The sequence below is a fragment of the Bos javanicus genome, chromosome 23 (genome assembly GCF_032452875.1).
Source record: "Bos javanicus breed banteng chromosome 23, ARS-OSU_banteng_1.0, whole genome shotgun sequence".
NCBI classification, from domain to species: Eukaryota; Metazoa; Chordata; class Mammalia; order Artiodactyla; family Bovidae; genus Bos; species Bos javanicus.
Genome location: NC_083890.1, coordinates 20,721,377 through 20,747,004, shown reverse-complemented (window position 1 = coordinate 20,747,004; position 25,628 = coordinate 20,721,377). Strand labels below are relative to the sequence as shown.

The following is a 25,628-nucleotide window of genomic DNA, read 5'->3' as shown; positions in this document are numbered from 1 at the left end:
AGCCACCCAGTCTATGGTATTTTTTGTCACAGCAGCCCAAATGGACTGAAACATTTACTTTTCTCCCATCAAAACAGCTAGAGGGGGTCCTCAAACCTCCCACCCAGACAGTTATTCTGGGTAAATATGAAGGAAGACACGGGTCAAAAGTTACGGATTGACAAATAACAGTCAAGGTAGCTCTTGACTACATAATAACACTTCCCTAGCTAAAGGGTGGGGCTTCCCCAGTGGCTCAGAGGTAAAGAATTCACTGGCAATGCAGGAGCCACAGGAGATGCGGGTTCAATCCCTGGGTTGGGAAGATCCCCTGGAGGAGGAAATGGCAACCCACCCCAGAATTCTTGCCTTGAGAATCCCATTGACAGAGGAGCCTGGCGGACTACAGTGCGTGGAGTCACAGAGAGTTGGACTTAGCACACACACAGCTTGAGCTTTAAAACCTGTGGAGATGCTCCCACAGAGAAGGAACCATGAAATCTTTAAGAAGGTCTTTCTCCTACATCCTGCTGACCTCCTGCATGTTTAGGAGTCTCTCTTCTCCATCTGCCCCGTCAGCCTCAGCTGCCCCACATCTCAGTTCCTCCTTAGTCCCTGCATGTCCTGCTTCTTCTTGCTCCGTTGATTCTGTCTCCTCCATCAGTGAGGGCTGATGACTGTCCTTTCTCTCCTCCGGCACTGGGCATCCTCAGGATACTCTGATCCACAGACTTGCTGGTAAACAGCAATAACCAACTCACCAACTTTGTAGCTCTTGCCATTCTCCATGGTTAAATACTTCCACCACAGCTGATTTAAATCTAGCAACACTACCATGTGTAAAATAGATGGCTAGTGGAATAGACAGCTGCTGTATCGCACAAGGAGCTCAGCTCAGTGCTCTGTAACGATGGGTGGGGGATGATGAGGGAAGGTGGGAGGCAGGCCCAAGAGGGAGGGGATATATGTATACACACAGCTGATTCACTTACTTGTACAGCAGAAATTAACACATGTTGTAAAGCAATTATACTTCAATAAAAAAAAGATAAAAAATGAAAATAATATCAATCAATCAATCCAGCAAGATGGCATCACTGAACATGGAGTCAGGAAGAGATGGACACATCATTACACAGTGTTCCCACCACCCAGACAAAATAGTTGCCAATAACCTCAAAAGTACAGTGAAAAATAGACACAAACAATTACAAAGTGATGCATTTTGAGGATGTATGACCTTTGTTTTCAATCTAACTTATTTAATTTGTAAGGATGTCTATGTTTACAATCAGCTCCCCAAATTCCTGAAAGGTAACAGTCAGCTCTCCTGAGCCAGTACAAGCCAGTTCCAGCCCATCACTGCCTCATGCCTGCACCAGTGTCTGACCTTCACCCTGACTCTGCTCTCAGCTCCTCACTGTCCCAAGGATCCTGGCATTTAGCTGGATGGCCCCACCCTCCTCCTTGTCAGGAGTCAAGGCAGAAACAGCTGAAATTACAGGTTGACCCTGTAATAATAGGTAAAGGAGTTCATGGTATCAAAAATAAATGCTCACAGCCTGGTTTAAAACAAAAGTCACAGTAAAGTGGCCCCAAGGGAGACAAGGGAAAAAAAAATGCTTAAAAGTGAAACATGAATTCATTAAGCATTCATGATGAATGGCCATGGGGTACCCAGAAGAGAAGTTTTAGGAACATTACAGTTTTTTAAATATTTTTTATTTTGGGGGTCTTGCTGCAAAGCATGTGGGATCTTAGTTTCCAACCCATGTCCCCAGCAGTGGAAGCATGGGGTCTGAATCACTGGAGTTCCAGGGAAGTCCCTAGGAACGCTACATTTTGAACCCAGTTCTACCAGTGACTAGCTGCATAAATGTGGATAAGGCAATTGATAATTACCAAGAGCTATACAAAAAATGTATGGCACAATTAATATTTTTCATACAAATTTAAAAAAAATTTGAAAGGTGAAACACCTTTATTTTTGTGTTTTTTTTTAAACTGGAGTATAATTGCTTTATAGTGTTGTGTGGGTTTCTGCTGTACAACGTGAATCAGCCATAAATATATGTATATCCCCTCCTTCTCGAGTCTCCCTCCCACACTCCCCATCTCACCCCGCAAGGTTGTCCCCAAGATATCAAAACACTCGCTGTAGAATGAAATCATGTACACTTAAATTCTACAAGAGCAAAATGAGGAAACATTTGACTTAAAATTTCTATTATAAATAAAACATTTATTTGAAATAGTCTTATTTTCTAATAAGTACACAATTAGGAACAAAAGCAATATTTTAGAGGGCTTTAGAAAAATAAAAGCTCTCTTTTCAGTTAGTTACTATCTACATTTAACATTCAGTATAAGAAACTTTGGCTCTTTGGTATACCATAACTGAAAAAACGAAAAAAATTTTCAGTCAGGTAAGGAATCATTAAAGATACATACATAGTCACCTGGTAAAATGCTCGGATGTATTTTTAAGTAAAAACATACATTGTTTTTTAACCCCAATCCTATGTGAAAACATATTTGTATATAAGCATAGAAAACTTGGTAAAGATACATATAAAACTGGGAATATCGCTTAATCCACAAGAAGAGAGACTGTCTTTAATACCACTCTGGATGGCTTGCCTCATTAAAATAAGATGGTTTCCAATGGTCACTAAAAATTCTAAAATGGTGAGGAGGGTGGGAGGGAGATCCCAGAAGGAGGGAACATATATGTACTCATGGCTGATTCACATTGTTGTACAGCAGAAACCAACACAACATTGTGAAGCAATTATCCTCCAAGAAAACAATTTTATGAAAAAAGTAAAAATAAATTAAATTTTTTAAAAATTTTAAATAGAAAGAAATATGTGGGCACATTTTAGTACCTCCATTTACATGCCTAGATTTTTGGGGAAGTAGTATTATTTAGTTTCTAAACAGCAACAGCAACAGCTCAGCTTTTAATATTTTATTTATTTATTTGGCTGTTATAAGTCTTAGTTGCAGTACGCACGATCTTTAAGTTGGGACGTGAGGAATCTTTGTTTACAGCTAGTGGGATCTAGTTCCCTGACCAGAGAACGAACCTAGCTCTCTGCACTGGGAGTGCAGAGTCTTAGCCACTGGACCACCAGGCAAGTCCTCCATTCACTGTTATCTTTCCTTTTTAAACAGTCCTATAAAATGGGAATTCTTCTACCCATTTTGTAAGTGAAGAAAACATGGCTTGGCAAAGTTAAGCAAATATCCCAAGAGAGTGTTACACAGGCATAAGTCAGAGAATCCAGATTTTAATCCAGACCTTTCTGGAACAAAAGCTTACTTCCTGCCTCAATTTCCCTTCCACGAGCACGCTCAGTCATGTCCTACTCTTTGCCACCCGTGGATTGTAACCCGCCAGGTTCCTTTGTCCGTGGGATTCTCCAGGCAAGCATATTGGAGTGGTTGCCATTTCCTCCTGTAGACGATCTTCCTGACCCAAGGCTCAAACCTGAATCTCCTGTGCCTCCTGCACTAGCAGGCAGATTCTTTACTACTAGCACCACCTGGGAAGCTCTCCTGACTCAATATGCTATTTCAAATCCTTTGTCTTTTACAAAGAAATACGATGCTACGAGCTCCTGATCACAAAACTTTCTCCTGAATTCTCTCACTGTGGACTCAGTCAGAAGGCTCTGTCTGGACTTACCTGGAAGGCGTTGAGCAGGGAGAAGATGATGTGGAAAGCCAGCGAGCTGTCATTGAGAACTGTGGCTATGCCAAATCCCCACGTCAGTCCCAGCAGTGGTGTGAGGATGGCAATGTTTTTACTGATCCTCACGATGGCCCTCACCTCCTGGAACATGGAACTGCCGATGGCCGCTCGCCGGGTCTTGACAATCACCAGTGTGACTGTGACCAGGTTGACAACCACGATGGCCAGAGCCGGAACCACAAAAGCCAGAAGGGCCTTGGTCATGTCCCAGTTGAGCCAACAGGCCTCAGGCCGGAGATTACCTTTGCCAGGCTCAGTGGCAGCGACCGTGATAGAAGCGATGAGCAAAGGGCACCCGTAGCCCACCGCAAAGAGAGCTGCCACCAGGACGGACTTGGGCAATGTATGGAAGACTATCAGGATTCCGTAGAGAATGAGGAGTGCCTTGGCGAGCATCCAGAAAAACACAGAAAGGTAAAAGAAGTGAACAAAAAAGGTTGCTGCCACGCATGCGCTGTGGTGCCTCGTTGGGCCACTGAGAAAGGACGCCACGATGAACCACACATCAGCCATCAGTAAGGTGGTCGCAATGTTAGCAATGCACACGTGGCGTAAGTATGAGATCTCTGTCTTCGTCACCTGGCCCCAGACCAAGGCCTCGATGGACAAGCAGAGGATCAAGCTGCAGATAGAAGCACCCAAGCCTATGTACGTGATGTAAATCAGGATGGGGCTCTGCAAGACATGGGGTGCCATCAGAATCGAGAAAGAGGTAAACGTCTTGCTCGGGCTACATTTGCAGACTACCTGCTGGGAGTTCTCCTGAATCTTTTGGCAGACCCTGTGATCCCATCTGCTCTCCACGGAGTGCCAGCCTGCACACTGTGCCCTCCTGTCCTCCGACTTGCTGATCTTTTCAAAAATCAGCGAGATTCTTTCAAGTTCCTTGGGCAGAATGACAGACAGGACAAGCCCATTCACGGTGATGCTTTCCAAAACACTGGCTTCTAAGATGGCCCCGAGAGTTGGAAATGCGATGCTGACAGCCCGAGAAGGAGAAGGCACCTCCTGAAGTTCCTCTCTACTGATTGACACCTTCCCTGTGACTTCTCGGGTGTCGTTAACTCTCATTGAAAAGGTGAAATTCTTTCCAGCGTTGTCTCTAGAGAGGATGGTGCCCACTGTGTGGATGAAAATATCTGCTATTTCAATGGGATGCTTATTGACAAATAGCTTTCTTGCGAAGGAATTGACTGAATGTAGCAGGACACAGCTGCTGTTTCTTTCGGGGATGAAGGTCCAGTTTGAGATGCTTTTGCTATTTAGAATGTGGTTGGCCATGATGCTGTAACTCTGTCAATGAAGAACCGGGATTAGTACTGAGCCACTCTCTGAATCTGCCAGAACAATCAACATTTACTTTTAAAATGTGTGGTCCTGGGACTTCCCTGGTGGCTCAGTGGTAAAGAATCCCCCTGCCAGTGCAGGAAACACGGGTTGGATCCCTGAACCAAGAAGATCCCACATGCCATGGAGCATCTAAGCCCGTGTGCTACAACTGTTGAGCCTGTGCTCTAAAGCCTGGGAGCCACAACTGCTGAAGCCCACACACTCTAGAGCCCGGGCTCCGCAATAGGATAAGTCACCGCAGTAAGAAGCCCTCACACTGTAACGAGAGTAGCCCCTGCTCGCCGCAACGAGAGCAAAGCCTGAGCAGCAACAAAGACCCAGCACAGCCAAGAATACATAAATAGATAAGTAAATAATTAAAATAATACATAAAAAAGTGGTCCTCCAGCTGGCAGCAAAGGCATCCCCTGGAACTGCCTGGAGATCCAGAATCTCAGGCCCCACCCCAGACCTAGTCAATCAGAATCAGCATCCTTTTCTTAAAACTGAAGTATTGTTGATTTACAGTGTTGTATTAATTACTGTTGTCCAGCAACAGACTCAGTTACACACACACATATATAAATACACATTCTTTTGCATTTCTTTTCCATTATGGTTTATCACAGGATATTGAATACAGTTCCCTGGCTATACAGTAGGACCTTGGTGTTTATCCATTCTCTGTATACTAGTTTGCATCTGCTAATTCCAACCTCCCAATCCATCCCTCTGTCACCACCCTCCCCCTTGGCAAACCACCAGTCTATTTTCTATGTCTATGTAGAACCAGCATCTTAATGAGACTCCCAAGTGAGGTTAGTGCTGCAAGGGAATTGCCTTCCTCACATTTTGTGCAATGCCTTCCTTCCACATGCCCATTGCCATCATCAATTCCTTTTCATACCTTAGTGAAACTAGCATTTGTTTACCCAGGTCAGAGCACCTATTACGTAATTAGCATCTAATGAATCCCGCTTGTGTGGAGCACCCTGTATAGGAACATTTGTTATTGCTTAGTTGCTAAGTCGTGTCCGACTCTCTTGTGACCCCATGGACAGTAGCCTGCCAGACTCTCTGTCCATGGGATTTCCCAGACAAGAATGCTGGAGTGGGTTGCCATTTCCTTCTCCAGGGAATCTTCCTGACCCAGGGATCAAACCAGTGGCTCCAGCATTGACAGGTGGGTTCTTTATCTCTGAGCCATCAGGGGAGCCCACGTATAGGAACATACCAAATTGGAAATCGATCCTAGAGGCTAAACTTACTTTTTAATATCCTCTGCTTTGAAGATCAAAGCAAAAAAAAAATGGATCTAGTTTCATTTTATATTCCTGAGACAGATATGTATGATTGTTTTCTTTGCACTCAGTTATTTTCCTTTTTTGCAACCAGTTCAGACTCCAGATGAAAGTAAAAAAAGTCTCTTTCTCTCTGCAGATCTACCATGGTTCTTAGTTTTCAGTAGCCAGATACTGGAATGTACCCTGGGGTTTGATCCACACCCCATAAGTGGTCTCTCTAAATGTTTGTTGATTGAATGTTTTCACTTTTTCATTCTTCTATTCATTAGCTCTTCATTCACTTATCAATGACGATTTACTAAATACTTGCTGTGCTAAGCACTGGAGATACTGAGATGAAAAACACAGTTCTCAGACCCCCAAAAGCTCACAAAGTATCCAGCTCACCTGCATTCCTTTTCTATCAAGATGATTCTCTGCCACACCCTCACCACCACTCACCTTCATCTTTGTCTCATCAACATCCATCATTGGCACAGTGGAGATGTTGTATAAGAGTTGCACAATCAAAGCGATGTTACCCGGAATCCGAGGAGACTTCTGAATGTTCCTGATCACACAGGACAGATTCTGTGGACACTTTTCCATTAACAAATCTGTAATAGTCTCAGGCTTATTGGTATATTCATTTATTTTTGATCCTCCAAATGTTTGAACAGAATTTGAATCTGCCTAAGAAATGGCAAAAAACAACAAAAAGTTTTTTAATGTTCCTTTTGTTTTAAATAGAAAAGGAGTTTTACTAAAATTTAGGACAGTCTGATTACATGATTGTATATTGCATAATGTTTTTGTATTTTACATTCTCAAGCTCATACTCGCTGTGAATAACCTGTTTCTGTTATTCTGTTATTTCTGTTATTCTGTGAAACCTTTTCTGTTTCAACAGAAAAGGAAAGCCCTGCCTTGCCAGCCACCTGCTTCCTGCCCAAAATAGCAACTGTGGTCTTTAGTACACCTCTTCTGACTTCTATTTATGTATGCTGCACATTCATTCTGTAGGTAGATTTCTAGTGCCCTCTAAGCTTATTTCTACTATTCTTGAGGGGCAAAGCGAGAGATATGAGCATATTTTTAAAATAGAAATTCTGAGCTGAATTTGGATGAATCCGTTGGAACATCCATAGAGAAGGACTGAAAGTATTGATAGATCTCCCATGGATTCTGGCTTGAGTCTCACCCTTGAGAGCAAGCAGGGCAAACTATGGCCCCAGGATAATCATCTGATTTGGGGAGGGAGAGTGGGCAGGGCATGCTCCATGGCTTATTCCATAGTTACATAGGGCATATTCCATAGTTACATAAGGAATCAAACCCAGGCTCTCAGCAGTAAGAGTACAGAGTCTTAGCCACTGGATCATCAGGTTAATGCGATAGTCAGCAGGTTGCTGCTGCTGCTAAGTCGCTTCAGTCGTGTCCGACTCTGTGAGACCGCATAGACGGCAGCCCACCAGGCTCCTCCGTCCCTGGGATTCTCCAGGCAAGAACACTGGAGTGGGTTGCCATTTCTTTCTTCAATGCATGAAAGTGAAAGTGAAGTCGCTCAGTTGTATCCAACCCTCAGCGACCCCATGGACTGCAGCCTTCCAGGCTCCTCCGCCCATGGGATTTTCCAGGCAAGAGTATTGGAGTGGGGTGCCATTGCCTTCTCCTTATCACCAAAAATGGCCTGATTTTTGGTAAATATAGTTTTATTGGAACTAATAGATTTATTGGACAAGTACAAACACATTTACCAACCACACAGCCTCATGTCCACTTTCCCCTTATTGAGTGCTACGTGCATAATTTCTTATTTTTTAATTGGAGTATAATTGCTTTACCATGTTGTATTAGTTTTTGCTGCACAACAAAATGAATCAGCTATGTATACATATATCCCTACGCTCTTGAGTCTCCTTCCCACCCACCCCCATCCCACCCCTCTAGGTCATCACAGAGCAGTAAGCTGAGCTCCCTGTGCTATATAACAGCTTCCCACTAGCTGTCTATTTTATACATGGTAGTGTATATATGTCAGTATTACTCTCCTAATTCGTTCCACCCTCCCCTCCCCTGCCATAGCCACATGTCCATTCTCTATGTCTGTGTCTCTTATTCCTGCCCTACTAATAGGTTCATCTGTACCATTTTTCTAGGTTCCATATATGTACATTAATATACAATATTTGCTTTTCTCTTTCGGGCTTACTTCACTCTGTATGACAGTTTCTAGGTCCAACCACATGACTACAAATGATCCAATTTCATTCATTTTTATGGCTGAATATATATATATATTTTTTATGGCTGAATATACATATATATATATACACAATATTCCATTGTATATATGTACCACAACTTCTTTATCCACCTCGATGTTGATGGATGTTTAGGTTGCTTCCATGCCCTGACTATTGTCAATTGTGCTGCACTGCTAGTCTGGGGCTCCACTTTGCAAGTGAGAGAAAGGATATTACCTCGAAGATGTTGAAGGCAGTGAGAGTGCGGCAGGATTCAGTTACTTTGTGCCATTTCTTTTGCCTGCATAAAAACCCCATATCCCCTGGAGTGTCTGGAGGGCAAGGTTGGCTGCAGTAGGAATTGTCCACACAAGTGCCATGGCATTCACCTGAGAAAAGAAAAGGTGTCAGCATCGGATGGAGAGGTCTGGGCTCTGGACCACATGGGCCAGTTACCACGGTGTCCGCACAGTGAAGGCACATCAGTCCTATGGACATCAGGTGTCTTTTCTTTGTAAAGTGCAGGACGATTGAAATAGATCAGGGATCATCATTTGTTTCAGTGACAACCTCCTATTAATTCCAACAAACTAGTATCCTGAACTCTAAGGTTTAAAATAGATAAAAATGGTACCATCCCAGCTGAAGTGAGTAAGAGAGAAGAGCCCACAGTTCAGTCCACCAGCTCCCTATCTCACCCCATAGGAACCCCCTAAACACGCCTCATGCCTGCAGCTCCCCAAGAATACAGTTTGGAAGCCAGCATGCTTGATATCCTCTAAGAAATTTCTCAGCTCCAATTTCTTAAAAAGCTAGGAATGAAACCACATATGACCCAGCAATCCCACTTCTAGACATATACCCTGAGGAAACCAAAACTGAAAAAGACACATGTTCCCCAGTGTTCACTGCAGCACTGTTTACAATAGCTAGGACATGGAAGCAACCTAGATATCCACCGACAGACGAATGGATAAAGAAGCTGTGGTACATACACACAATGGAATATTACACAGCCATAAAAAGGAACACATTTGAGTCAATGCTAATGAGGTGGGAGAACCTAGAGCCTATTATACAGAGGGAAGTAAGTCAGAAAGAGAAATATAAATATCATACACTGACACATATATATGGAATCTAAAAAGATGGTACTGATGAATTTATCTTCAGGGCAGCAATGGAGAAACAGAGAGAGAGAACCAACATATGGACATGGGGGGAGGGGAGGAGGGAGAGGATGAGATGCACAGAGAAGGTAGCATGGAAACTTACAATACCATATGTGAAATAGATAGCCAGTGGGAATTTGCTGTATGACTCAGGGAACTCAAACCAGGGCTCTGTGACAATCTAGAGGGGTAGGATGGGGAGGGAGATTCAGAAGGGAGGGGACATGGGAGTACCTATGGCTGATTCTTATTGATGTATGACAGAAAACCACAAAATACTGTAAAGCAATTATCCTTCAATTTTAAAAAAATAAATTTTAAAAAGTATTATACAAAAAATTTCTTAGCTCCAGAACTTTACAAGGAGTTATGTCATCAGCAGGGTGTCATAGACCCCCCCATAGCCACTGTTCTATTTTGAGTTGGTTCAATCCAAAGGATTTATGGCAAAGAACTCTCAGACCAGGATGCAGCAAGAAGGGAGCAGGGGTCAAAGGTACAATTTAAGATGAGAAGAGTAAAAGAAAATCCAGATACATGCCATCGAGGTGTGCCATCTACCACGCCATGAGACAGAGGGCTGAGAAGAGCTCTGCGTTACAACAGATGGATAGGAACACAGCCAACTGTTAGTAACTGCTGCCAACATACCGTGTGGCCTGGTAGACACCTGCTCCTTGCTCTTGCTGGAAGCCTAGGAAGGAAAATTAAAACTCAGGTCAGAAGCAGTCACTAAAATGTGCAGCCAGTGATTCACTTTCACGACATCTGACTCAGCTCTGATGCCAGCGTGCCACTAAATCTAAGACCATGAATTTGTCACCACAGTCCCATTTCCCCTCAACCTGAACAGATGTCTTTCCACGGCTATTCAGCAGGAGAACTCCTTTCACTCCAGGAAGAATGATCTGCTTTCTATCTAGGAAATACACCCTGGGCAGATGTGGGCTCACTGGAAATTAATGAAGGTTGAGGTGCAGAACCCCTTGCTTGCATGGGCCCCTTCTTTGTGCTGAAAAAGAGTGTAGCAATGTGTTCACATGATCACTGTTGTTGTTGTTTAGCTGCTAATTCGTGTCCAACTCTGCGACTCCATGGACTGTAGCCCGCCAGGCTCCTCTGGCCATGGGATTTCCCAGGCAAGCATATTGGAGTGGGTTGCCATTTCCTTCTCCAGGGGATCTTCCTAACCCAGGGATCAAACTCACGTCTCCTTCATTGGCAGGCAGATTATTTACCACCGAGGCACCAGGGAAGCTCCATCATTATCATATGTTTGATTAAATTTTCAGAAGCAAAATAGTTTAGCCATCATCTGTTCAGTCTTTTTTTTTTCCTTTTTCCAACTCCCCCTCCTTTATATTCTCTCTTATTTTGGAGAGCACTCGAAGGATGTAGCTGTTTGGGGTAGAAGTTGAGTTGGGTATATGTTTAGATTGGATTCAATAGCATATATTTATGTAGTTTGCAGTCGTATCTGCATTACAAGGACATCAACATATAAGAGGCTGTGAGTGTGTGGCAGATACTGTTCCTGGAGCACCAGGGCTGAGTAGCGTGTCCCTACAGACAGCAGGACACGCTCTTCTCTGCAGACTGCAGTCTCGGTCCTGGTCTGTGCTGGACTCTGTCGGGTACTGGAGACAGGCAGGTGTTCCCATCCCTCCCTGTGAGGAGGCGACGGGCCCCGCTGAGTCCTCCAGGCTTGTTTTCTTGCCTACAAGAGGCTGGTAACAATGGGGTTCCATGTTAACTTGTATTGCTTTGCTCTAATGTGTAAAGCTTCTTCCTCAATAAGTGATAGAATAAGTAATACTTGGTTATCTGGCATTTTTCACTAAGAAAAAAGCTTTAATAAACACTGCTTTTATGGAAAAAAAAAAAAAGAGGCATTCATTCTCAGAGTATTTACAATTTGTCATAGAACAAGAAAATCGTACGTGCTCAAGATACCTTGCAACTAACATATGAAAAAAATTTGGTTTCCCCAAATTTGACAACAGTCTTTCTTACATGTTTACATAACATTATTAACAATGAATTGAGAAGCTGAAAACTATTTTTTTTAACTAGCAATAAGAATGAAAAAAATCTGATCATCAATTTTAGAGGTAAAACTGAAGCATCTTTCTATTTTTCTTATAGAAAAAAACTACAAAATTATTGACATGTAACTATGCAGCCAAAAAATGTAGAGAGGAAATCTTGGCAGTTTATTTATAAAAATATTGTTATTAATTTATTACTGGAGGGACTGCCCTGAGAGTCCAGTGGTGAAGACTCCATGCTTCCAATGTAGGGGACACAGATTTGACCTCTGGTGAGGGAACTGAGATCTCACATGCCACTCGGTGCCAACCAAATAAATAAATAAATAGATGCATGGACATGCAAACATTTCAAGATGCCCTCAGCCCATCTTGAGTGGATCATGATCTCCAATGCACCATAACAAAGCACTTCAAAATGAACAATTCTGGATAACACTTGGCCCATTAAACAGACTCCAGTGAGGTCACATCCTGCTAGTCAGATAGGAAGGCAGAAGGCAATGGTATGTTATTTACAAGAAATTCTGGAAACTGTCTTCTTAAGTGAAGGAACTGATTCACTTCCAGTTAATCTGCCAAAGTCCAGGTATACAACTCCACCTGATCTCTTCATTTCTAGGGTGGTATCCGGTCTGGGCCACTTAAGCTTCAGATAGTAACAATCCATGGACAGAGCAGCTTGGCAGGCTACAGTCCGTGGGATCGAAAAGAGTCAGACACAACTGAGCAACTAACACACACACACACACACACACACACGGCAATAATCCTCAGACTAATACTACGAACAAGACACTTGCAAACCCATCACCTGTTAAACCCACAGAACTGCCTGAGAGAGGTTGGAAGACAGATAGCACCCCAAAAAAGCTCAGCCCCCAGCAACTTGTAAATTGAGAAGAAAAGGATGGAACATTTCTGGTAAGGTGAGTCCGCGATAATCAAGAAAACAAAGGCAGCCTCCCATGCTCAGCCTCCAAGTTCTGTCTTGTGGAAGAGCGTGGATGAGGAAATGAAGAGGAAATAGTACAGAACTGTGGAGTTGGGTGCCTCCTGGAAAAGGCCTTTCTGAGGGAGTCTCTAAGTTTTCCCAGAAACTGGGCTGTAACTCAGTATTAGGAGGAGGGGCGTCATGGAGAAAATTCCCATCCAGGGGCACATTATTTACAGAGTGAATATTATTTGGAAACTTCTAGAAAGAATTCTTTAGCTTTTTATTTTATATCGGATTATAACTGATTAACCATGTTGCAATAGTTTCAGGCGAACAGCAAAGGGGCTCAGTTATACATATACATGTGTCCACTCTCCCCCAAACCCCCTCCCATCCAGGCTGCCACCTGACCAAGGTGCTCACTGCTCCTTCCTGCCCATTGGTGGTGTTCACCATCAGACTTCTCGAAGGAGATGCCATTTTGGGTGGGACAGTGTCTCACGGTGCCTGGACCATTCCTAAATCCTGCTCACTCAATGCCATTAACCATTTCCCAGTCAAGGTTGGAGACTTCCCTACAGTTCGGATGGTAAAGAATCTGCCTGCAATGCAGAAGACCCGGGTTCAATTCCTGGGTCAGGAAGATCCCGTGGAGAAGGAAATGACAACCCACTCCAGTATTCTTGCCTGGAGAATTCCATGGACAGAGGAGCTTAGCAAGCTACCATGGGGTCGCAAAGAGTCGGACATGACTTAACTAACACAGACACAGTCAAGGTCACACCCCTCCCAGCCTCCACATTCTCAGATGCCTTTAAGGAAGAGGCACTACCCTGTTTACCAGCCACTGAAAGCTTCACCATCAAAGGATATGGGAAAAAGAGTTGATTACCCTTACATCATTCAAACCCCTTTGCATCTCAGGAAATTATGGAAAAAGCAGATGGGAAAATAATTGGCAGCTATTGACTAAAATGGGTTTTGGTGACCTGCAGTTGCAATTTCTTCTGGTTGGAGCATTTTACCCCATCTTTGGGCTTCCCTCATGGCTCAGTTGGTAAAGAATCCGCCTGCAATGCAGGAGACCCCAGTTCAATTCCTGGGTCGGGAAGATCCCTTGGAGAAGAGATAGGCTACCCACTCCAGTGTTCTTGGGCTTCCCTTGTGGCTCAGCTGGTAAAGAATCCGCTGGCAATGTGGGAGACCTGGGTTCGATCCCTGGGGTCACAAAGAGTCAGACACAGCTGAGCGACTTTCACTTTCACCCCTTCTTCTACATACCCTTCAGCTCAGATGGGCTGCCTAACTCATGGGTTCTAGTTTCCATTTGGTCTCCCCACCAGTTCATCCTCCCACCTCCCTCTTCTCACCTGGCATAACGTCCTGCAGGACTCTGTGGCCAAAAGAAACACGAAGCCGTACAGCAAGAGCAAAAGCATCTGAGTCATCATCTTCAACACAGTTGCCTTTCTGGCTACTAGAAGAACAAACGAAAAGGCAAAATGTCTCCAATCGGAAGCTTTCAGTGTTCCATGCAGAACCAGTCAGCCTGAGACTGGGTTCTGTCCTTAGCGCTGTCTGCTTGGGCTCCACTGCTTCAGAGGTGGGGTCCCTGTGGTCTCCCTAGACCTTACCAGGATGCCGCAGGTATGCGCACCAGCTGGCCCTGGGAGGTGCAGGCAATCGCCGTGATAACCTTCAGGTTCTGCTGTTGTCTTGCATGTAACACCTAGCATGGGAATCCCTCCAAAGGCATCTGCCTACTGGGGTGTGACATATCCAGCCCATATTTGGGGAGCAGGAAGGATGGCGCACTCTCTGGGTTAGGCAGGGCTGAGAAAGCTGTGGGTGGCTAGGGTGGAAGGTGAGCTGGCATTCCAACATGCAAACTCAGATTAGAATCACTTTTGAAGGAGAGTAAGCACCAGGCTTGACCTGTGGTCCCTCATTTCCCCCTAACTCTGGAGCTGTATTTTCATAGGTAGGTAGCAGCTCCTTCAAAACGGATCTTAGACATGCCCTGGTATTGTTATTTCTGCCAAAACTGATGTCAAAACTAAAATGATTTCTTAGCATCTAGAACCGTGCTGGACACATGATGGGGACATAGAAAATTCCATAAGAAAGAAGAAAGGAAAAAAAAAAAAAGAAAGAAGAAAGGTGGGACGGAGAGAAGGGAGACCGGAAGAACTGAGGATTTGCATCAGAGCCCATGCTATATAGATATAAATTTTAATAACTTCAATATTTTTCATCCCTGAGTAAGATATTCTTTGAGAGGTGTTTCTTTACTTTTAGATAAAGAAGGAGAAGACTTGGATGTCATCAACAAAGGCCAGGAGCTTTTACAATGGTTGATACTATTTGACCATTTTTTGGTGAAAGAGAAATAGTCTTTATCCCAACTATGCATAATTCTATAGAAAACAATGCCATTATTTTAAAGACTAGGCAAATTACATTTTAAAATCATGTTTGCTGCATTGAAATGATTGTCTAGCTGAAGTTCCACTGAAATCGAATGATTATTTAAAATATTTTGCAGTGCCTGTTTCAGACCATCATTAACAGCTTTCTGAAGGTCCTATAGTATTTTATTCTCCTTTAATTAAAAAGAATTCTTTTAATTGAACTGTAGTTGTTTACAATATTGTGTTAGTTTCACATGTACAGCAAAATGAGTCAGTTAAACACACACACACACACATATATATATATATATATTCTTTTTTCAAATTCTTTTCCTATTTAATTCCTGGGTCAGGAAGATCCCCTGGAGAAGGAAATGGCAACCCACTTCAGTACCCTATGCCTGGAAATCCCATGGATGGAGAAGCCTGGTAGGCTACAGTCCATGGGGTCTCGAAGAGTTGGACACGACTGAGCGACTTCATTTCACTTCACTTTCCTATTTAAGTTGTTACATAGTAGTTTCCTGTGCTATCCAGTAGGTCCTTGTTGGTTATCCATTTTAAATTCAGCAGTGTATACATGTCAATCCAAACTCCCTAAATATCCCTTCCCCCCAACCCCCACCCCTGCTTTTCTTAGCAAACATAAAATGAGCTTCCCGTCTCCAAGTAATGCCTTAACAGAAATTAAACAATGGTGTCCTAAACAGAAATTAAACAATGACAGCAAGGATGACTACTTTCCGTGTCCCCTCAACATCTCGGGAAGTCGCAGTCCAATGGCACTCTTGAAGCACCACCCATTGGGTGGCAACTTGGCTAGGGTTTGCTCCCTGGAGATCTCCAGACCCTTGAAGTCAAAGCCAGACAAGTAGACATGACAGGAAGTGTCCCCAAGTTTCAGATTCCACAAAGCAATTCCCATATTTGTTAGCAATTCAATTCTGAAATATTTCTTCCTACCTTTATGTCAAATTCCTCCATCCCGAAAGCCATAGGTTGAGTGACAAAGACAAAACAGGCAGAAAGAAAACATATGTGCTGCACCCTGGCTTGTGCTTTGCATATGGCTCCATCGGAAACAAACATCTGTTTAATTTAAACACACTCACACACACAAGTGATAGAGACCAGAGCAGCTCTATAGAATGATTGGGGGTGGGGGGGACTCTACAACTTTAACCCTTAAATCTTGACTAGGAAAAAAGAAAGTATTGGAATAGCAATCATGGCAAACACAAACAAGAGTCAAGAAAACTCCAGACATATTTTGATCAGACACCCAGGAGTATTTCAATCACCAGCCTGGTCAGCTGAGTCTGCGGCTCCTACTTGCATAATTAGGTTTCGAGGTGAATTGCTGAGGCTTCTAGTGAGATCCACAAAACACTATGTAATTTCCCAGACAGACTGTGGGAATACACTTCAGATGATCTCAGGAGTGGAAGATTCCATAGCGTCTATCCTGTAGACATTGTACTATTTCACCCCTAGTCAATGGCCAATCCCTTCCTCCTGCCTAAATGCAGACACTATGAAAGGCAAGAGATTGGTAAAACAAATAGACACTGTCTATTACTGTGTGTCTGACACTATATTTACATTCACTCTTGTAATGCCTTTGGATAGTTCTAAGTAACTGAGTGATTGCCACAATTTTTTTTTTTTAAATTAAGGGGCTAAAAGTTGACCCTGGCTAACCTCATAGTTACTAAGTGGCATAGCTAAGATTTAAACCCAGATCTGCAATTTTTTTCAGTATATCACATGTCTTTTCTGATATAAGAAAGAGCTGAGCTTTGTATGGAGTTAATTCCTTCAGAACATTTCACATATAACTTTCACCTTGACCTCATAAAATTTTATGCGGTAAACAAAAAAGTTACCATTTTTCCTTTTTTATCAAAGAGGAAATTGTCCAGATAGAAGGTGGCTTTTCCAAGATCATACTCCAAGTTACTAGAAGAACCAGATTCTTTTGACTCCTGATCAAGGGCTTTTTAAACTATATCGATCTGTCCCTGTCCTCCTTCCTGTCCTCATTGGAGACGTAAAAGAACTGATCAGTATCTCTATCTCTCAGTAAAAAAAATTATACACATAGACAGACAGATGGAAATAGTGATGTCAGAGATAGATGATAAATAGAGAGATCTAGGTTTAAATAATCTTTTAGAAACATACAAACTAAGTAGAATTGCCTTCAGAACTCCTTCAGTCTTCATCCTGAGTCATCTCCATGCTGTGCCCAGATGCTCAGGGTCTCATTTTGACTCCAGTCTAAAAATCTCTGTCCTTGGACAAAGCTCCTTCCTTACTCTGATACAAACTTTGCCACATCAATGAGCTCCTTTCTCAGATCTTAGCCATTTGGAATTCTTCTGACTGCCAAGAACTACCTTCAGTCAGGCTGACTACCAATAATGTGAAAGTGAATATTAATGGTTTGTGATTTAATCATCCCAGGTACGTGTACATTCTAACAGGAATTTCCCAGAGGCAATCTCTCCAACTTTGGCCACCTGATACGAAGAACTGACTCATTGGAAAAGATCCTGATGCTGGGAAAGATTAAAGGCAGGAGGAAAAGGGAACGACAGAGGATGAGATGGTTGGATAGCATCACCAACTCAATGTACATGAGTTTGAGCAAGTTCCAGGAGTTGGTGATGGATAGGGAAGCCTGGAGTGCTTCAGTCCATGGGGTCGCAAAGAGTCAGACACAACTGAGCAACTGAACTGAACTAAACCTCTCCAACAGTAGGAAGTAAAGGCACTGACCTTGGTCAATGGGCCAAATTCCTGGGCACAAGGATAACCCTCTATGATCCCAACCATATCCGCAGAACCACCTCCTCTGATATGTTTATGTAAGTCCTCTGTTTTCTCCAGATGCCCAGTTTTTTGAACTTTCCATCAATTTCATTGGTTCCCCTGAGCCTTGGCAAGCTTCACTAACCTCCTTTTGAATTGGATGTTTTTCTCTTAATGCATGCAGATTTCAAGCCATGATGAGTAATGAATTACTCACACCTGAAAGGTAAACAGCAAACAGGTAGGAACATGGGTTGATGGTGTCTATGCAGGCACTTGGTAAAGGTGTACCCCAAGAACCACCAGCCCCATGAGTCACCACAAAACCAAAGAGAGAATTTACTCTGACAGAGACAGCTGAGATAAATTCAAGAGATCATAAACATATACAAAATTTGGAAAAGAAGATTAAGTAACTAGGTAAACCCAAACTATTGTGGCTTTGAAGCACTTCTGGGACTCCATCATATAGAAGTAACTTGAAGTACAGAAAAAAGCATGATTATGTAAGTTTGCTGATCACGCTTGGATAATATATAGTAGGTGGCACTAATGGTAAAGAATCAGGCTGCCAATGCAGGAGACGCGAGAGACCGGGGTCCATCCCTGGGTCAGGGAGATCCCGTGGAGTAAGAAGTGGCAACCCACTCCAGTATTCTTCCCTGGAAAGTTACATGGACAGAGGAGCCCAGCAGGCTACAGTCCATGGGGTCACAAAGAGTCAGACACGACTGAGCGACTGCACACGTAACTGTCAAATAATAATACAGTGCATAGTAAATTCTGATAAATCTATATAAAGGAATATTACACAAATATTAAAAATGTTTATGAAGAGCTTTGATAATATATTAGTATGAGGTAGCAGTGTTTTATATATATATATATATATACATGTATAATTTTGTAATAGTAATGGGACATCAGTCAATAGGATGCAACAGTCTCATGGGTTATCTTTGTGAACTTTAGCTCCATCTTATTTGACATTTGGTATTCTCTCATTTATATTATATATATATATGAAAATAGCTGTTCACAACTCATATGTATGGAAATTATGAATATTTTCTAATATAAATAGAAAGAGGAGAATGTTTCCAAATAGATCTTCAGAAATTTTTTAAAAACTGTGGAGGGGCTTCCCTGGTGGTTCAGTGGTAAAGAATCCGCCTGCCAATGCAGGAGACACGAGCTTGCTCCCTGATCTGGGAAGATCTCACATGCTGCAGAGCAACTCAGCCTGTGTGCCACAGTATTGAGCCCATGCTCTAGAGCCGGGGGAGCTGCAGCTACTGAGCCCACGAGCTGCCAACGACTGACATCCTCTCGCCCTAGAGCCGGCGCTCCTCAACAAGAGAAGCCGCACTGAGAAGCCTGAGCACTGCAACAGAGAGTAGCCCTTGCAGCAACCAAGACCCAGCACAGCCAAAAATTAAATTAAAAAAAAAAATTATTTTTTTTTAAATAGTGAGGAGTTTAAAAAAAAACAAACAACAACCCAATATGGAAACAAGGCATCACCTAACTCCTAAACCTGAAACAATATGTCAGTCCTGTTCAGCTCTGAGTTTCTGAAAAGAGACATTGCTCCTCCTGTGGTCCCTTAGGTGTCACATTCTTTCTTGTTCTCTGTGCCTTTTCTCTATGTTCACTTAGGTCTTGCTGGAATGTATCTTCTCAAACTTCTGCAGTGAAGATCTTTGAGTGGTGAATCCTCTTAATCTTTCCTTCCTGAAGATTCCTGAGGTGAGGACTGGTCTACCCAGCTTGGGTCAGCTGCCCTCCCCTAATCCAATCAGCTGTGGCCAGGCCCATCTTTCAGCTCCATGTGCAGTAAACACGGAAGACATAGGCAGTTTCTAGAAAAGTGTGGGTGGGGTGAGGGTTTATCTAGGCAAAATGATTAATAATGCAATAATAATAATAGGTGTCCAATGTATCCCTCCAACAGAAATGCAAATTGAGTCCTAAACTGCTGCATCTGAGAATATCTGTTGATAAGCCAAAGCCATTATTTCCTATTTTAGCTATTTTTCAAATTATGTCATTGTTTTCAAAACACTCACTCTCTTCTAGAGAAGCTGAAAGAGACAGCAGCCCATGCCAGTAGTTTTCAACTTTACACATTAGGATTCCCAGAGAGCTTTATTTTTAATTGCCAATGTCTGGATCCTACCCCAGAACCACTGAATCGGGATTTCTGACAGTAAGGCTCAAACACTAATATTTTTCCCCAAACTTTTTATTTTGAATAATTTCATTACTACTGAAAAGTTGAAAGAATAGTACAGTGAAAACCTACATATCCTCCACTTAGATTGCACTAATTATTAGCATTTAGGGATGAGTAGGGTTTTTTTTTTAACTCCCCAGCTGATGTTAGTGTGATGGGATTGAGAACACCCCTAACTACAAAACAAAAAAGAGCACAAAATTAAGTAGATACGGCAAGAAAGATAAAGATTAAAAATGGCTTCCTGGCGACCCTCAAGATCCTGTATTTCATGCCCTGGGTTCTATGAGCCACCTTAGTATCATCATCATAAAATCACCTTCGGGGCTTAAAGTAGCATGATTTAGGACTTTGTTTATTGCTATCAAAAGGGTCAAGAATAATATTCAGAGGCAATAGAATTCTATAACCTCTTTCCTAATTTAGCAACAACAACAGAGGGTTTATTGACTTGAAAGATCAAGATTACATTAAGAGGAATATACTTTTTTCTTACCAACCCAAGAATTGAACCAGGGTCTACTGCCCGGCAGGCAGATTCTTTACCATCAGAGACACCAGGGAAAGACCTTTTAAAAACCAGAAGCTGTGTATTCCCAAGAGAGTGGGATTAAAGATAACTAGACCACAGGCTATGGTTTTGTGGAAGCAGCAACCGCTAAAGTAGCCGGTTGGTGAATCAAGTCAAACCTTGCACAAGCCAGGCTCCCTCTGAAAGGGGAGGTGTGGGGAGGAGGAGGAGAGGGAGGGGAATGGTGTGTCCCCGAGGTGACAAGTATTGTATCATAACACTGATGTGGTTTAGAATCACCAAAACCTGATAATAAAAGTAGACTGAATCTCAGTTAGCTCTATTATTCTTTTCAGACATATTTAAACATATGATTGTCTATGGATACTGCCTCCCATTATTGGCTGGACCCGGGCAAACCACCTCTACTCCCAACGCCTGTGCCTCTGCACCCATGTCCAATTTTAGCAAGATCAGGCGGTCACCAGGCTTGGAGCTGTCCCCTGATCACCTCATATTCGAATGACAGCCTTGGTTTCTGTTTACAAAATATCATTTATTTTGCAAAAAGACAATGATGCCATAACTCTATATCATGCAAATACTGTTGGAAAGGGGTTTAGGTCTGTATGATCTTAAGATGTCTCTAAAGACAGAAAATAGTTTTTGCTGTCTTTTAAGTTTTGCAGGGGTTTTTTTTTTTTTTTTTTTGGTCTTTATTGAATTTGTTACATGTTTTATGTTTTCGGTTTTTTGGCCTCAGGCATGTGGGATCTTAGTTCCCTGACCAGGGATAACCTTCACCCCTGCATTGGAAGGCAAAGTTTTAACCACTGAGTCACCAGGGAAGTCCCAGTTTTACAGTTTTTAAAGCTAAACAAAAATCATTCCTGTGAGCTACAAATAAACTGATTTTTCCAAACCATAAAAATATGAATGAACTTTCTAGGAGAAAATTTAATAAACCCAAATAACGTAAGGTCCAGTCAAGCCTCATTCTTTAATCGGGCAAGTTTACTTTAGAGGGGAAAACTCATTTTGTCAAAATTCAAAGAGAAAAAAGTTTTTAAGCAGAACTAAACTTTCAAAATTCACACTCAACAAATACAAAGAATCCTTCTGAAAAAGGAAAGAATCAAATTAAGCACCAATTTCAACAATATTTTAAGGAAGAACATGAAAAGCAATGGACATGGAGATGTTTGGGTGTCTACCATCTCTCCTCGACCCGCCATACAAAGAACACAAGTCAAGAGAAATCTACCCAAACTTTGTATTCCTCCTGAGAAAGTCTGATCTCAGGAAAACAGTGTTTAGGATCAGGAATTCTTAATGCCATAGGTTAGTCATTAGAAATGCAGAATTTGTGTGTGTAAGGGTGTAAAAAGATTCCTCTGTATTCAAGGAGACTTTAAGGCTGGTGATGACTTAATAATAAGCCAAAATTATAGACAAAACATTACAAAGTGTGATGAGGGAAATTATGATTTTTAAAAAGTTAATTAGCTTCTGTATCTGTACTTAATCACTGTCAAGTCACCAAAGAAAAATTCCTTTAAAGATTCTACTTTCCTGGCCTCTGTTTGCATGGGATCAGAGAAGTGGAGAGTAATAAATAAAAACAAAAATATTGTCCTACCAGATTAGTGCTCTTATTGAATTATGCCAAGTGCCCCTAGGTTACCAAATTCCTTTTTAAGACTAACTCTCTGTATATGTTAATGAAAGCCCATACCACACAGCCTCACTGGCTGCTCATCTCTGAAGTTCTCCAAAGGAAGGCCTTGGACTGAGAAGGTCATGGGGCTACTCACCGTGGCTAGCCAACGACACGGGCGAATTTGTCACTGGCAAATTCGACCTACTCCCGGCAGCTGGAGACGCAGATGTCAACGACTTCCCTTTGCCATATCTCACAGCAAACCAGCAAGCTGGGCTCCTGTATCTCTGAGCCGTCAATTTAGCCCTGAATGGTGGCTCCCCTGGCTGAGACAGTCAGGCTGGGCTCTGCCTGACAGGCAGCCAGCCCCATATGCCCTGCAGCCTGCCAGGCAAGTCCTGCCTGGGAGTAGCCCCTGCCGTGGGAGGGGCAGCGTGGTGGAGAATGGATGAGTCATACACGAGGTGAACACATGCAGACTCTCACAAAAGGCCAAGGCTTCTCTTTCTGGCAAAGGATCCAGGACTATAGAGACGGCACAAGATTTGTGGTATTAGGTCACAGCTACTAACATCCTCACGCATCTGCCTAAGCCTGAAAATGGGATACGGGAAACACAAGTGTCTGCGCTTGGAGCTCTTTGGCTGGCTTTCTGGTCACGAAGATTATGGTTGTATGGTTTGCTAATTGTCTCTGGGTGTCCCTAGTTCAGATACAAGGTGGCACTGCCATTCCCAACCTCCTTGTAGTTGGATGGGGTCATGCAAGTTGTTCTGCCATGGGGACCAGCAATTTAAAATGGTAGCCACTCCATCCTGACTTCCTTGTAACAAGTATGGGGCCTGTTGACCTCTGATGGACATGAGTAAAAGGTGACTATTATTTCTAGTTGCTAAAATTTGTGGGCTATTTGTTACTTCAGCCATAACTTAGCCTCTGCTGATAGATACAAGGTCCAAGGCTCTTGGAAGATGACATAGATAGTTATACATCTTTCTAACTTTGAAACCCTCACAAATCTTTTTCAAATTTTTTTAGCATTCATGGACTTTCTAGCTCTCCCAAGTCCATGTTTCAAAAACCACACTCACATTTATCTAAGGTGTGGCATTTTCAAAACCTGTATTAAAGGGTTCTTGTAACACAGAAAGAGGCACTCATTTTTAATCCCAGAGATCCCTCATCCTCATTTGACTTCCTGGGTCTTCTTTTGCTCCGGATCTTCTAAGGAAAGAAATCTGAGAATCCCCTTTGGGGCCAAAACCCACTCAAGTTCCACCAGCAGATGGAAAAACTCAGTATTTTCATTGTATATGTACCATACACCCAAGCATCCCCTATATTAGTGGATATATGTAAATTATGTAAATTTCACAGTTGATCTCTCAGAGCTCACCGTCTTATTGGGAAAAAAAAGAAACATAGATGTGAGACTTCCCTGGTCATCCAGTGGCTAAGAATCCACTTGCCAATGCAGGGGATACAGGTTCAATCCGTAGTTGGGGAACTAGATCCCACATACCTTGGAGCAACTAAGGCTGTGTGCCACAGCTACTGAGCCCGAGTGCCCTAGAGCTGTGCTCCACGGCAAGAGAAGCCACTGCAATGAGAAGCCTGTGCACCGCAATTAGGGAGTAGCACCTGCTCGCCACGACTAGAGAAGGCAACTAAGCACAGCAACTAAGACCCGGAACCTTAATCAATCAATCAGTAAGAGAAACATAAACGTGGAAAACGAGTAAGACCAAAGCAAGGATGAGTTGATGAAGGCTGGTCCAGGGTCATTTGATGCAGCCTGCAGGCCTGGAAGGGCATTTCCAGGTTATAGTGATGGCAAAGTCGTGGCAACAGGAGAAACTGAGGCTCATAGTTCATATGCTGGCTTAACTTTTCTTGAGCATCTACTAGAGACACAGAATATGAAAGACAGAGGTGTTCTTGGGGATCATCCAAGCCCAACCTCACACTGCCCACAGGAGAAAACCAGTTCATTTATTTTTACCAGGGACTCTCAACTTTGGAAAAGGCGAGTCTTGGCCTAAATTAAGTACAGCAGAGCTCATCAGCATGGCTTGAATCTCATCACCAGTTGCTCTCTGACTCATTCATGGCACACTGGTTGAAGTTTTCATCATGTTGTTCCAAATCTCCAAAACTCCAAACCCACTGTCTCTTTCTTGAGGAAGTCTCCACAGCTTGAAGTGAAACTGAGTGCCCTCCTTTTGCATATAATTACATTATCATGACTTTTGTAATGTTGGAATTGGAATCTTCCCATCTGAAGTCATCTTCACCAGGGTTGCGACCTAACCTGTCTTGTTCGTTTCACTCTTGCTTATAAACTGGGTCACATTCCTCTTCCTTTCCATTGGCCTCTCCTGCCACCTGAAAGGCCTCCACCCATCTCCACCCAGAGTGATGGCCTCCACCCATCTCCACTCATTCTTGTCCTCAAGTGTCTACTCTGCTTTTGGAGCACCCACCAGGAACTAACGTGGCCCAGGTCCCCGTCTGCACCACCGAGATATGTGGTACACAAGATTGGCACCACTTCATCATTTAGGTTTTGGCTCAAATGTCATTTCAGAGAGGCATCCTCTGATTTGGTAGCCATTTATTTACCTAGCCAAGGTCATTCTGTCTTCTTGCCAAAAATCTAGACTTGATGACTCATCGTTATTTTGAACCAACGATGACAATGCAAGTCCTCTTACTGATCACTGAATTAGATGTAGATGGATGGCCATTTGTATTCAATGAGGTTTAGTGGGAAGTCTGCTGGGGGATAAGGGAACTTCTAGGAAGGATTTCTCCTGATAAAATGAGGGAGCTACACCAGGGGGAAAAATTTATCTTGCCCCTCTTCATCTCCCCTGTTCTCCCTTCTGGCTTTGGCAGCTTTAAGAGGATATAACATCTGCAGCTATAGAAGTCATCTTGCAACTGCAAGGAAAATGTCAATGTATTGAAGATGGGGAAACACAAAGATTGAAAAATTCTTGGTCCTTAATGATACCACTAACTTACTGAACCCACCCTGGGATTGATAACTTCTGGACTTTTTTGATAAATAATTAGTACTCCTAGGATTGATATGATCATAAGATTTTCTATTATATGTAGTCAGAGTAGCTTGACTGATACTCTAGTGCCCTCTCCAAAGTAGCACCCGTCATTATCTATGATATTCCATGTATTTTCTTCATACATATCACCAGTGCAAATTATCATACTTATTGAAATAT

The 25,628-nt window shown here is 42.7% G+C and overlaps 1 protein-coding gene across 1 annotated transcript in view; it reads right to left on the bottom strand.

Annotated features, from left to right (window-relative positions):
• LOC133236369 (putative adhesion G protein-coupled receptor F2P) overlaps window positions 1-23,095 on the bottom strand; it is a 36,724-nt gene extending 13,629 nt beyond the window's left edge. The window contains exons 1-6 of the mRNA XM_061398369.1: window positions 22,538-23,095; window positions 14,122-14,228; window positions 10,418-10,460; window positions 8,832-8,983; window positions 6,811-7,041; window positions 3,671-5,029 (exon numbers count right to left, since the gene is read on the bottom strand). Coding sequence (XP_061254353.1) covers window positions 3,671-5,029; window positions 6,811-7,041; window positions 8,832-8,983; window positions 10,418-10,460; window positions 14,122-14,202 — 1,866 coding nt within the window. The 5' untranslated portion in view covers window positions 14,203-14,228; window positions 22,538-23,095. The remainder of the gene's footprint in view (window positions 1-3,670; window positions 5,030-6,810; window positions 7,042-8,831; window positions 8,984-10,417; window positions 10,461-14,121; window positions 14,229-22,537) is intronic.
• Window positions 23,096-25,628: the final 2,533 nt, after the last annotated feature.